Source organism: Priapulus caudatus, unplaced genomic scaffold, assembly GCF_000485595.1.
Source record: "Priapulus caudatus unplaced genomic scaffold, Priapulus_caudatus-5.0.1 Scaffold505, whole genome shotgun sequence".
In the NCBI taxonomy this organism is placed as follows: Eukaryota; Metazoa; Priapulida; class Priapulimorpha; order Priapulimorphida; family Priapulidae; genus Priapulus; species Priapulus caudatus.
The window spans coordinates 5,497-18,915 of record NW_014577566.1 but is presented as its reverse complement, the minus strand read 5'-3'; the positions used below and the strand labels follow the sequence as shown (position 1 = coordinate 18,915).

Here is a 13,419-nt window from a genome sequence, read left to right as displayed (position 1 = left end):
TTAGCACATTGGTTTTATGGGACCCAAATTCTCTATCCTTGGGCCTATGCCTCTATTCATGTACATAGAAATGTTCACCTATATACAAACAATGACGGCGTAATAATCACATAAAATCACTATAGAGTAGCCTAGTATGTTGAGTATATCCTAGGCGTTGTTGATAGCCGTAGGAGTCGTGCATGCTATATAGCGTATATATAGGGGTTGGACCGTCAAGGTAACTGCGAGCAGGCGAGTCGAAGTTTTTCTGCGAAGTTTTTCTGCACAAGAGCAATCAGGGCCCCCCTCGACCGCAGGGTAGACGGTGTTTTGCTATAAGCAGCACGCTGGGACGATGTAATATATGCAAAAATGCTGTACGTACGCTTTGGTAGTTTTCCATAGACTGAAGGCACAGGCACTTGAAGCGTTTCAATAGAATATAATGCTAACTAAATACACTCGCTGTATTTCATACGATTTCAAAACAAATACTCATCCAACAGTCCGTAAATGTATTTACTTAGTACAAAATTCTTAATGTTTCTATACTATAGGCTAGGCCTACTCTGTTTCACCTACGGATATTGAAAAAGTTTTGCGCAACGTTAAATGCAGAAACGTTTTGCGCGGTTAATTCTTAACATTCGTAGACCTTCAGACGCCCGCACTGATTCTGCTCTGGCAGCACATACGGCTGCTGCTGCTGACGCCACGGCGGCGGGTTTTTTTTGCCAGAGAACATCTAGTGCAAATTCTCAGTCTAAACAAACATCAATCAACGGGCTTAGCCAATCACGCTGAGGGAAACGCAAGATTGCTACGATAATTACAATCCCACGTCACGATTCCAGCTAGACTGGTACGGACCTTAACTCGCCCAGTATCTTTCGCTACACTAAAGTTATAGTTAGTGCAGCGTGTGGAACTCTCCACCGCGGAGCAGTCTAAGCCGAATCGCCGATCCTTGTGTGGAAAATTCTCTGGAAAATCCCTCGAAGAGAGCCTCGTCGCGCCATCTATGGGACGCCATATGTACGAGAATAAGTTCAGGGCGTGAAACGGAAGAAATGCAAACTCGCTTTTCTAGAGGAAAACCTAAAGCGCCGACCAGAAAAGTAGCACTTACGAGCATTTGGATTTATTCTCGCCCTACGTGCAGAGTTGAAAGGCTTCTGCAATCACCACAACTCCTCAATTGACAGATTATGCGGCTTTCTGTTATACCCAGAGGGCCTCGGGAAGATGTTTCTAAATAGAGGGCAGCGAATAAGTCATTGTGTCGCCGCTACGCGGCGTTTGCGCGCTTCGGGCGGATATCCGGGCTGCAGATCGTCAAGTGAGGACAGTATGCTATTCAGCTATTTCAGCTGTTTTGCAGGTTCTTATGTCCTAATTATGAGGTTGCTGCGATTTGAGATTGCAAATATATGCATTTCTGTAATCTTTACGATGGTACTGAATCGGAAACCAACGTTTACATTTTTTAAATTCATATTAGGGCGCCATTTTGGATTTTAAAATGGCCGCCATTCACAAACATATGCATTTTATACATTTAAATTATGCTAAATATTTAAAAAATTAATCGTCATAGAAAAAGCCTACAATGGACCAAAAGTATTGGTATTTTTTTACTTAAGCTATCATTATTGCAAGTATTTGTATAATTTAATGTGAAATGCAGACGCTATCTTTTATTTAGACAGCCTATATTGTTGTGCAGTAGTATGGTATGTCAGATGATGCGATCAAGTGTCTCAAGGTCTTTCTGGTTAAGAGATGTGCATTTAAGGTGACACCATGCATTTTACGGCAGATGTCGCAAAAAATGGCTTGTTGGTTAGTTTTACATGGATTGTTAAAGTGTGCACATGGATAATTAATCATGATCAAAATAAATATCAGGTTTATTCCGATACTGAGCCGCTTTGGCTGGGCTATCCTATAGCATTTTGGTAAGGTCTTGATCGTTGTTAATTTGAATTATTTCAGATGCTTCAGTTTTTCTGGTCAGGATCTGGCCATTTCTAGTCCAGAGGAACCTGTAACCTTTTTCTTTTTTTAGTGACAGGCACTTCGAGAATAGTCGTCTTCTGTTTTCTGTTAGACTCTTATTAATAAATATTTTGTCTGTGGAGGTGAAGCCAATTTTATCAAGTGTCAGTGCAAGTTTTCTATGTTCATATATTTTGTCTCTCAAGTTTCGTGTTGTGAATTTTACAATGATTGATGGTGGGGTCCTATAGTTATGATTTTGAAGTCTGTGTGAGACGCTACTGTCTTTGGTTTGATTTTAATATTCATGACACTAGTCACATCAATTATTAGTGCATCGGTGCTTTCTACACTATTGGGGGGGATTCCCGTAAAAATTAGGGTCTCCCTCCTCTCATACTGGTCTAGTGCGTCAATAGTCATAGAGTTAGTGCTAGCGATTTGCTCCAGTTTCGAGACGGTTAGCTTGAGTACCTTGTTTTCATCAATTATACTATCATACTTCTTAGCCAAGAAGTTCTGGCTTTTTTCCAGGTAAGCGACGGTTCCGTTGATCCTCTTAAGTTCTTGCGTGAGGGGGGCTAACTTATCTTGAATGACTGTCTTAATGGCTTGACTGACCTTATCGATGATCCTTCCTTTAATCTTATTTAGCATGATACGGTGTGTATCAGACGGGATGTCATCGTCATCCACAGAGGTTAGAATCCTTAGTAAGTCTTCCTTTGATAGTTTTTTTTGTTGGGAGGTGCTCAGAACAAGGAATGTAAACAAGAACGCGATATATAGAGTATGATAATCAACGCGTTTATGTACTATTCATTAGCATAATATACGAGGAGATTTGAATAGAATGCATAGTCTATGTTGTCGAAGAGAGGAATATTTACTTAGAAACGAGTTACATCAGATGGTGCAATAATTGTACCAGCCACGGGTTTAAACTGCATACAGTGCTCATATACCGTAGTATTTGGACGCTCGCCCGAAACTGGACGCTTCTAAGTGCGCATGCGCACAGGCGCCTCTTGTTTTGCAAGGGCGCACACAGCGCATGCGCAATATGCGCAGTAGTCATCTGCGCATCTTGCCCTTTGACACGGTTGCAATAAACAAACATGGCGGACTTCCCGGTCACTGATGGAAACATTTGATTGAAACAATTTGCAATATGTAGTAAATTAGTAAGACTGTGTTATGTGTGTCAGGTTACAAGGCAAAAAAAGAGAAAAAAGAGCATGTCTACTATTTCCTATGGCCGTGCTAAACAAGATTCAAACAAAAAGAAAACAAGAGCAAAACAAAAGAGCATGCATACGGAGCGTCCAAATACTACGTTACACCTCCCTTCGCTCACTCAGGATATTTCACTCAGTAGAATTGAGCCAGAGCGAGAGCGCCATCTGTCGTGGAGTTTGGTGAAACTGTTGCACCAGCTAACGAAATCTGCGTGGGGAGTAGTGTTTTAGTAGGTCTCAGAGGAGAGATAGTAAATATAGAAATAAGTTGTGGATATAGAAATCAGTTAACCCTAACCCTAACCCTAACCCTAACCCTAACCCTAACCCTAACCCTAATCCTAACCCTAACCCTAACCCTATCCCTAATTCTAAAATAAAACAAAATTAGCCAAAAATAATAAAAAATAAAATAAATAAAAGACAAAATTAGCCAATCAGAGCCGTCCCCTAGCGGATCACTAACTCTCCTCTGTGCAAAATTCGTAGTGTTTTGACAATGCGTACTAAACAACGGCACGTAGGGTGGGCGTTGCCAGCTAGGTATATATAAGGCGCGCCGACCCGAGCAGCGTAGGCGTTATTTTTCAGGTTAGGTTTAGGTAAGAAGAAGAAGAGGAAGAAGAAGAAGAAGAAGAGAAAGAGGGAGAAAGCATTTTAGGTCTCGGGAAGAGAGATAACAGAGGGAATAGAAGCCCGGGTTTTCAGGTAGGTAGAACAACGGGAGAGGGGAATAAAACGGGAAAGAAAGAAGACTGCAGGTAAAATGGGGGCTCAGCCGGGATCTTTCACTACAGGTGGAGAAGAACGGGATTTCAGTTAGGTAGAGCCAGGAGCGACTACGAGGGAGACACCCTTGGAGACTACCTAGGTCTACGCGACGAAAGGACAAACGAGAGAGGGGAAGACGAAACCGGCGACGCGTTAATTCTTTACTGTTAGTCTAGGGGTTATAGGATCCGCTGCATATACGAATGCAGGGGAATCATTTGTAATCTAGTAAGCAACAATAAAACTATAACCGTACAGTTAACCGAATCTAACTGTGTTCTGTTCCACTGGTACTACTTGTTATTTGCTACGGGCATCACCGTCCTGCCTAACGGCAGGAGCAAACACTGAATCCATACAACTAAACACGCGTTAACTATATAACGCCTGTCATACCGTAGTCGGCTACCCCTAGGGCCACTACAATATGATGACGGCAAATAGGACATGAGTTTCGGATCCTTAGTTACAACATGAACACTGACAACGATAGTACCAGTACACTGCACAGTACGGTAGCTGATCGAGTAGGTAATTCTGAAGCATGGAATTTGAAAAAGTCATCTCACTCTCATATGGATATCATTCTTGGGAAAGTTATTCCAAAAATCTTAAAGATCGAGGCTGCAATCACTGTCTGGCACTGTCTGAACAACCTGATTTTACGCAATGATGCACCCTCTTCAGAGAGGTTGACGGGAGCTTGTTGAGAACTACATTACAAGGAGAGCATGCAACCTGCCTGAGCCCCTCTCCATGTACACGACTCGTGGGCGTAGCTCTACAGACAAACCCGAGGGAAAAGACAGTGGTGCCGGCGGACTAACCGGGACCATAATTTTTATGGGCAGCGGTTGAAAAGGCATTTGTGAAGATGGAACTGGGCTTGTAGGAGCGTGATTGAAATGTTATTTATTATAGTTTAATTTTTATCGGCAGTGGTATTACCATCTGCGTTAAGTGCATTACTGATATTGTTAAATATAGTGATAATATATACAAAGTGATTTTTGTTATTTCTGTACCATAAGGAATTGTGAAGGAAGCTTTCCAGGATAGCTTTCTTATTATAGGTGATAACAATACCAAGCCAACAAACCAACAAACAAAATAAGTGCAACAGTTTTTTTTATAGTACCATATTTATTATTATCATAATAACATGTTCTGCTAATAATGTTGTCAATCAAGATGTAATAAGAAATAATAATAACTTGAATATAAAACGTAATTCTTCTTTAATTAAGTCACATTCATTATTGAAGGTGTTACTTGTTTATATGAAAATATTAATAAATAAAAATTGACCACTGTCTCAGATCCAATCAAGGTCCACACATCGGGGATCATTTAAGCACAGACATTTGTAAAACTAAACCAACATCGTTCCTTAAAATGATTAGCCTAGCACCAATACTACTTTGTGCCGGTTTTGGCAGGCGTATTTGCAGTGAATCATGATCGGTGACGCTCAGTAATAGAATATACTGCAGTGACGGAACAGCTCAATCCTCACAGGAACCGGATCCAAGACCATGCCGTACAAGGATGAGCATTGTATCAGCGGACGTATATGCTGTAACGATGGAAAAACGCAAACGACATTCCTGGTGTGGTTGCATTGATTATGAGGCGCCAATTACATTGTATCGGCAGAAGTATATGCTGCAACCATAGAACGCATCAATAATTATAATCAGTCCTTAAATTTGGGATAAAAACAATAAAGAATCAGAGCAAAAGTATGTCAAACTTACATGTTGCTGAACACGATTCCCCGTCGGGACAATACAGGAACATGGGTCTCTCGGACGGACGCATAATTCCCCAGTCACATTCGTCATCCTCCTGTGGGCTCATCCTATCCAACACGACTATCCACCCAGGGTCATCAGAGCAGCAGGTGTAAGAATCATGAATGAAAAACCGTCTCTGCATGTCAGAATCAGAGTCCCTGTAGAAAATAACAACCTCACCCTTACAGCAATCCCTCGATAACCAAACGCGATATTTTGGCTCGTTGTCTTACCAAAATGGAAAAATATGAAACGTTAGCATAGCAGCTGGAATGTTCGAAATAGCCACATGGCGAATTATCCAATGTTCAAAAATACATACCCTGCTATACTGGTGAATAAAGTACAGCTTGGTAGGTCAGAGAATGAAGAGTCGATGATGTTTTCTTCTGAAAACCAACTTACTCTGTCCTCACACCAGCCGTTGAAATTCACGAACACCACCACTTCGTCGTTCTTGAGGAAGACCAGTTTTACCTAAAGAAATATATATAATTATCACTATCTCTGTATATTATATAAATATTATACATCTCTATATATATGATATATACAATTATATATATAGATATATATGTGAGAGATATAACACGAAAAATTACATCGAGAAAAACATCCATAAAAAATGCAGTGACTAAGTTCGACAACCCACCTCCTCTACATATGTCCAGTCGTTTGCCATGTGTGACTTGTAGTTGATACGGTAGTGAGAAGTGGGAATCATTGCCTCTGGTACATTTACGTGCAGTACGCTGTCCGACATCCACAGTGTGTACAGATTCATGGGAACGCCCGCAGTAGCCTTGAACACTAGTTCCCATTCAGTTCCAAAATCTGACAGCACAAAGACGAATGGTAAAAATTACCGGGTTGGTGGAAACTACTACTATATACTACTATATATATATATTACTATATTATTATTATATTATGGTAAGAATACTATCAAGCCTGTCATCCTTATAATCTAACGCTGCATTAGAATACTACTTCGCCTTGCCCATATCGTAATATGTATGTATATATCGATATACTAACCTATAGGTGGACTAAACAGGTGGTTCGCCCACGAATGATCACATGGCGTCTCTACTGCAGTGATGTTGCACACGCAGGTTGCATGATCATAATGATCATGATGATCATCGTCATGATCGTCATGACAATCATCGTCATGATCATCATCATCGTCATGTCCAGCCGTGAGGACGACGTGCGTAACCAACAGGCAACACATGATAGACCAGGTAACCGCAGATGACATTATCACTGCTACTTCTGACCGCAGTATTGTATCAATCCACACAATCTACAAGAAATAAAACACAAAAACCGTGTCATGTACCCTGTAGAGTGTGACATATACACGTGCGTCATTCATACGGAGCATTTGATGTATGACATTAGTGAGAACAGACGACTATGTGGGAACTTACACGCACAATATCAATACTAACGCTTAGTATACGCGGTATGAACCATACTTACCTCACTGCCACCCGCTGTGTGTCAAGCTCTCCCATCACGACGACTTATATACCGGCGTATTGCGTGACCGTGAGGCTATTGAAACCAGCGCTCCACCTCGTGATCACATTGAATCCCCACGTCTTGACGTAGCCTCGTACATCGCTGCCGTATATAGGCCTACAACGTACACCAAAGCCCTAGCTAGCGGGGAGGGAAGGTTGCACCCCCCGCCACACACAAACACAGACCAATAGAGATACTATTACATAGTCAATGGCGAACTGCCACGGTCGCCCCCAATTGTTCAGGAAACAAACCACATGCGAATTTGCCAACCCAGGCAAAATTTTCTAGCTACGCTCATGTACATGTGAATGTCTACCAAATCTGTTTCTCAATTATCCCCTCCCGTTTACTGTAAGGTTCTTGTGACCTGATTGAATCACTACGTGTTGACGTAGCCTCGATCTTACCTCGTTATCGTTTATTCAGTACACGCACGCACGCACGCACGCACACACACAGACATATATATATATATATATATATATATATATAATTATATACGTATATATATATATATATATACGTGCGAGCGTGCAGGCGGGCGTGGCTGCCCGCGTGCGTATGTGCAGGCATGCGTGTGTGTGCGCGTGTGTGTATGTGTGTCTGCTATAGCAGGCCTGATTCCAATTGCATTATCAACTTGACTCGCCGCTTGAGTTCAAACGCGCGGTTCCGAACTGATTACTCGATGTTCTAACGTTGATCTGTTACAGAAATACTGAACACGAGAGCATGAAAGATCATGAAAATGATCAAACACGATAATCGAAATGGTAAAATATATGCGATTGATGCCAGAACTTCCAGAGACGTAGAGTATTGACTATGCTTAAGTTGTGTCCACCTATACGTACGTACAGTACAACGGATCAGTTTGCACAAGTATGTATAATATAACATGTGTAATTTAGAATTTAAATATGCTCGCAGTTTATGTTTCATGTATTGTATGCGCTGTCTAGCCAGTCGTATAGTATGCATATATTCTATGTATTCCATGTGCCACATGACGAGAGTTCTGTTTTTTATTGTATATGCCACCCAGAGTCTTGTTTCTATGCGTCAATGCACCAGTTAGGCCTACATTAATACATCAGTAAATTAATGCATAAATAAGCATACATTCATACAGTAATACATTGATGCTTCGTTGGTGAAGAGCGATAGAGCATCAGTCCATGTAGTGTTCGCACGCTTGTTCGATAACCAAGGAAGTGTTCAGGTCGGAATAGCGGGTTTGTGAATTAACGGTAATGCAAATGTCACAGTGAGTGGTGAATCCCAGCTGATAGGCTAGGGTATAGACTTTTGCATTTACCGGAGTGTAGTCAACTCGTTTTGCCCGCGGTTGGCAAATTCGCGTGCGGTTTGTGTCCTGTCCAATTCGGGGCGACCGTGGCAGTTCGCCATTGACCTGAATCTGTATCTTTATTGGTCTGTGTTTGTGTGTGTTGGGGGGGGGGTGCAACCTTCCCCACCCGCTAGCTAGGGCTTTGGTGTATGTTGTATATACGGCAGCGATGTACGAGGCTACGTCAAAACGTCGGGATTCAATGTGATCACGAGGTGGAGCGCTGGTTTCAATAGCCTCACGGTCACGCAACACGCCGGTATATAAGTTGTCGTGATGGGAGAGCTTGACACACAGCGGCCGGCAGTGAGGTAAGTATGGTTCATACCGCGTATACTAAGCGTTAGTATTGATAATGTGCGTGTAAGTTTACGCCTAGTTGTTTGCTCTGCACGTGTATCGAAAAAAAGTGTGCTCTCTATGCATCACGCACTGCCGTGACACCGTTAAGTACGCGCGCGCTTTTTTTGCTTCTATTTCCAGTAGCTCGCGTGAATAAATAGATTCGGAGAAAACAGCACGAAGAGAATGTCATCTACGATTGCTTGGGTTGCCGTGTGCTGGCTGTTGGTTGCACACATGATCCTCACCGTTGCTGGTGGATTCGGTGGTGAAGGCCTTGGTAGAGGCAAACCTGCAGTGCCCACCACAGCGAACTCTGCCGGTGGGAATTCGAACCACCAGGATTTTATCCATCACCACCACCCCACTGCTACATCCGCTTCTACATCCGCTTCTACATCCGCTTCTACATCCGCTTCTACATCCGCTTCTACATCCGCTTCTACATCCGCTTCTACACCCTCTTCTACATCCGCTTCTACACCCGATCCTGATCCGCATCCTGATCCTCACCACCCCCATGACGCACCTGTCTGCATCTGCAACGCTAACGTCATACATGCCACGTGTGAGGCGACGTGGGCAGATCATATCTTCACTCCATCCGTAGGTTCGTACACGTCGATATGTGCAGAAGATAGTGTGTATGTATTTCAGTTCTATATTGTATTGCATATAAATTTTATATAATATGTATTTATATAAAGTTTTATATAAATGTAATATTTTTTTTCGATTGTGCTGTCAGACTTTGGACCTCAATGGGAACTAGTGTTCAAGGGTACCGCGGGCGTTCCCATGAATCTGTACACACTGTGGATGTCGGACAGCGTACTGAACGTAAATGTACCAGAAGCAATGATTCCCACTTCTCACTACCGTATCAACTACAAGTCACACATGGCCAACGAATGGACGGAGATAAAGCAGGTGTGATAACTTAAATAACGGTACCGGTACTGTCAGAGAATATTGTGGAGATTAAACCATTACAACCACTCGCTGCTAACGGAAATAAACTGAATTGCTCATCCTTGTTTAGGTAAAAGTGGTATTCCTGAAGAACGATGACGTCGTAATGTTCGTGAATTTCGATGGTCGGAACCAAAACAAAGTAGAGTGGTTTTCAGAAGACAACATACTTTCTTCGTCATTCTCTGACCTTCATCCGGGATCTCCTACTGATTACTGCAGTATAGCAGGGTATGTATTTGATATTCGGTTTTCATCATCATATCTAATCTATCATATATCATATCTGGCATGGGCCAGTAGCTTTTAGAAGACAACATATGCCCCTGTTATTTAGTATACTAATTGATAGTATTTATTATAGTGTGATATTATCGTAGCCTCGTGCAAGTCTGTTCGTCTACTTCAGAGACGCGTCGGCATCTATACAGAGACGCTTCTATATTCATGAAGACGACAATTGCTGCTCCGATCCTGGCTGGATCGTAGTGCTCGACAGGATGCCAGAAGAGTGTGATCCCTGTGAGTGGGGATACATGAATCCAGACGAGAGACCCATGTTCTTGTATTGCCCCGAAGGAGCCGCATGCTCGCCGAACTGTGAGTATGCCTATGAATGGTATTCCTTGGTTTTTCATTGATGCTAGTAATAACAATACCCGTGATGTAATATATGCGAATTCTATCGTTGCAGCGTACGAATCTGCCGATACGATGCTCATCTTTGTGCGACATTCACATCACCACCACCACCACCACCACCACCACCACACCCCATGAACGTTACCCACATGACACCATGACGTCATCAGCGTCGAGGAAAACAATACTGTTAAAAGAATGATTTTGTTTAGATTGACACTCGAGCGATATCTGTGAATGTACGATATAAGGGTCGTTTTTTTATTTGTAATATTGCAATTATGCAACACGATAACGAACGTTCTACATTAAAGAATTGTTTTATTCATTATTATTTGTTTGGAAATATTATCGTTTATAGATTTGTGTTATGTAATAAATATGCTACTAATAAAAAAAATATTAACGCTGTTGGTAGTTTTTGCCTTGCTGGTGCAGTTGGCGACGTATTTATTCTGCTTTCCAACAAATCTGACACTGCCGCTGAATTTCAACAAATTTAGATGATATTAAGATCCTCACTACGAAAGTCGCCACTAGGCGGGCAGATCAAATAAAATTGCTATAATCTTAATAAAAAAGCCTGCAATATTTGGGAGTAAGATTATTTATTGTTTGATTGCTAAAACGATAAAAATGCATACTCGTGGCAACCTGGATTTGAATCACTTCCCCTTGTGATGTCGCATTCCTTGAGGACTGCTAGCGACCTTCGTGGTGAATTCGACGACCTTAACAAATCATTTAATTTTCCTGCTTATGAAAATCACTCTATTTAGATTTTGAATTTTTACCGTGTAAACAGTCGGACAATAAAATAAAGGGAACAAAATCTGAACTTGCGCGGTATATGCACAAACGTAATGCATCTCGATAGTATGTGATTAAATTAATTAAATTTTAATTAATATTATCAATACAAATGACAGTAACTAATTTAACGGAAAGAAGTAGGTCGGGAGGAAACAAACGGAAAATTAAACGGAAATGAAATACACATAAATTAAGTAGGCCTATATTATACAGAAATTGTTTTTTTTATATTAAAAACGAAATAAATATAAATTATATAACTGATTCGTGCAAGCAATCGTATAATGTGATCAAGCACAAGGAATTCTCGATGCGACACTGCGTAATCGGAAATATTACCCGTTGTGTTTCTGTATTGTATAAATTCGTGAGACGGGTGCAATGACTGGTTACTAACGACATACGAGATGACACATGGCTTGAAACTCATTATTGTTATTATAAACTAGAGGAGAGAATACACAAAGCACTTGCCCGTAATGTATATTAGTAATTTATACAGTTATCTGCATGTTTTAATACAATCCAACACTAGAAGATCAAGTGAAGTATGTCCACCTGCCTGATAGCTATGGGAAAAGTTCACACCGAGCAACGTCGAGGAGCAAATGAAGAAGAATAAATCTACGCGGCGACGCTAGGATAAGCTATACATCGTAATTTCGCTGTATACATAGCCACGAGTTCGGAAATAATTTATTAACAGTAAAATAGCTTGCGAATTGCAGAGCAGCGCGCGAATTTTCGTAGTTATAGCTAGCGTTGTATGCAAATTTCATTGTGCGGCGTGACTGTGACTCAAACCGTCGAACAGGAGAGAAGAATATATAATTGTGAACCCATGCGATGAGGGAGGCCGAGACCTCGCCGATTTTTAAAGTATGACCTCGAACGTGGCCAATAGGGTAAGCTGAAATTAGCGTCCCTGCCAACAGAGGCATATTACGGCAAACTCACCATGGTACGTTAAACGGATATGTAATTAAATATGACGAACGAGCTAAAGCAGCTCTGCCCGGAAAGAGGTACGTCTACCACGTCATGCGTCACAATTGCCGATACCATTCGGTCTATTATAATTATACCACGACATAGCTGTGGTTACGATATAGCTTAGCCGGTGCTATCTGCATTTTTATGTTTCGTCGTTCGTTTGTTTGTTTTGTGTGTGTGTTTTTTTTTGATTAACCGATTACTGACGCGTTTTATAAGATATGGTATCCTTGTATCGCCCTCCTTCCTTGGCTTTCCTTGCCGATACGAGTTGAGTTTCCGGTGCAGATTGTCGACCCGCTGCTGTGATACGATGAAAGTGTCAATGATTATGTAGCTCACCACAAAAAAAGGACACGAATGAGTGAGTGAGAAGAAGTCAGTTTTAATTGAGCAACCATCGACGTACATTATAGAAACGAAGAGTATATAATTATGGGAGAACTCACATTATATACTCTTGATAATTATATGTGTAATTTTTTATGCGAAAATAATTGTTTGAGATGTGGAAGTCTGAGATGAGGGCGAGTGATGGCGTTACACCTAAATGATCGCCATTTAACGTTTTTATAACATTCAGATTTAGGCACTGCCTAAAAGCGAAGCTCCCGATGTGTAATGTGTAAGATTGAGAGGATACGCTTATTCCACGTAGCTACTATATACCACGTAACAATGGTGTTTCCCTGCCCATAACACAACTTTTGTCAAAGGTTAATTGGTTGCATGAAAGTGTTTACGTCGTATGAGTTTCTCTAGGCGGTAGCACACGGTTGCCATCTATATATCGCAATAATAATTTATAAACCAAAATGAATCACAATTTGTGACGGTAGATGGCGCTATACCCGCTTTGATGTTTCTTAGCGATGGCGTTCGAAATAAATAGGTTATGCTGCGTTCCGACATGTTTTGTAAAACTTTACTCGAATATAGACGTTTTATCGGCAGGGTGGGTTAGGAAATACCAATTTTGCATTAA

At 41.4% G+C, this 13,419-nt stretch overlaps 2 protein-coding genes across 3 annotated transcripts; one reads left to right on the top strand and one right to left on the bottom strand.

Moving 5' to 3' along the window:
* Positions 1–5,099: 5,099 nt before the first annotated feature.
* Positions 5,100–7,362, bottom strand: LOC106811114. Its single transcript, XM_014814653.1, has 6 exons — positions 7,274–7,362; positions 6,824–7,094; positions 6,438–6,619; positions 6,108–6,262; positions 5,747–5,943; positions 5,100–5,565 (listed from the first exon to the last, which is right to left on the bottom strand). Exons 2-6 carry the CDS (start codon positions 7,047–7,049, stop codon positions 5,495–5,497), a joined length of 831 nt encoding a protein of 276 aa, XP_014670139.1. The 5' UTR covers positions 7,050–7,094; positions 7,274–7,362; the 3' UTR covers positions 5,100–5,494.
* A 1,536-nt stretch (positions 7,363–8,898) lies between these two features.
* On the top strand, positions 8,899–11,039 carry LOC106811112. 2 transcript variants are annotated; one of them, XM_014814651.1, is made up of 6 exons: positions 8,899–8,983; positions 9,159–9,624; positions 9,763–9,944; positions 10,057–10,217; positions 10,396–10,586; positions 10,681–11,039. In XM_014814651.1, exons 2-6 carry the CDS (start codon positions 9,201–9,203, stop codon positions 10,764–10,766), a joined length of 1,044 nt encoding a protein of 347 aa, XP_014670137.1. In that variant the 5' UTR covers positions 8,899–8,983; positions 9,159–9,200; the 3' UTR covers positions 10,767–11,039. The 2 variants fall into 2 exon arrangements, with proteins under 2 accessions (XP_014670137.1, XP_014670136.1); XM_014814650.1 differs by having other exon boundaries at positions 8,911–8,983; positions 9,156–9,624.
* The last annotated feature ends 2,380 nt before the right edge of the window (positions 11,040–13,419 follow it).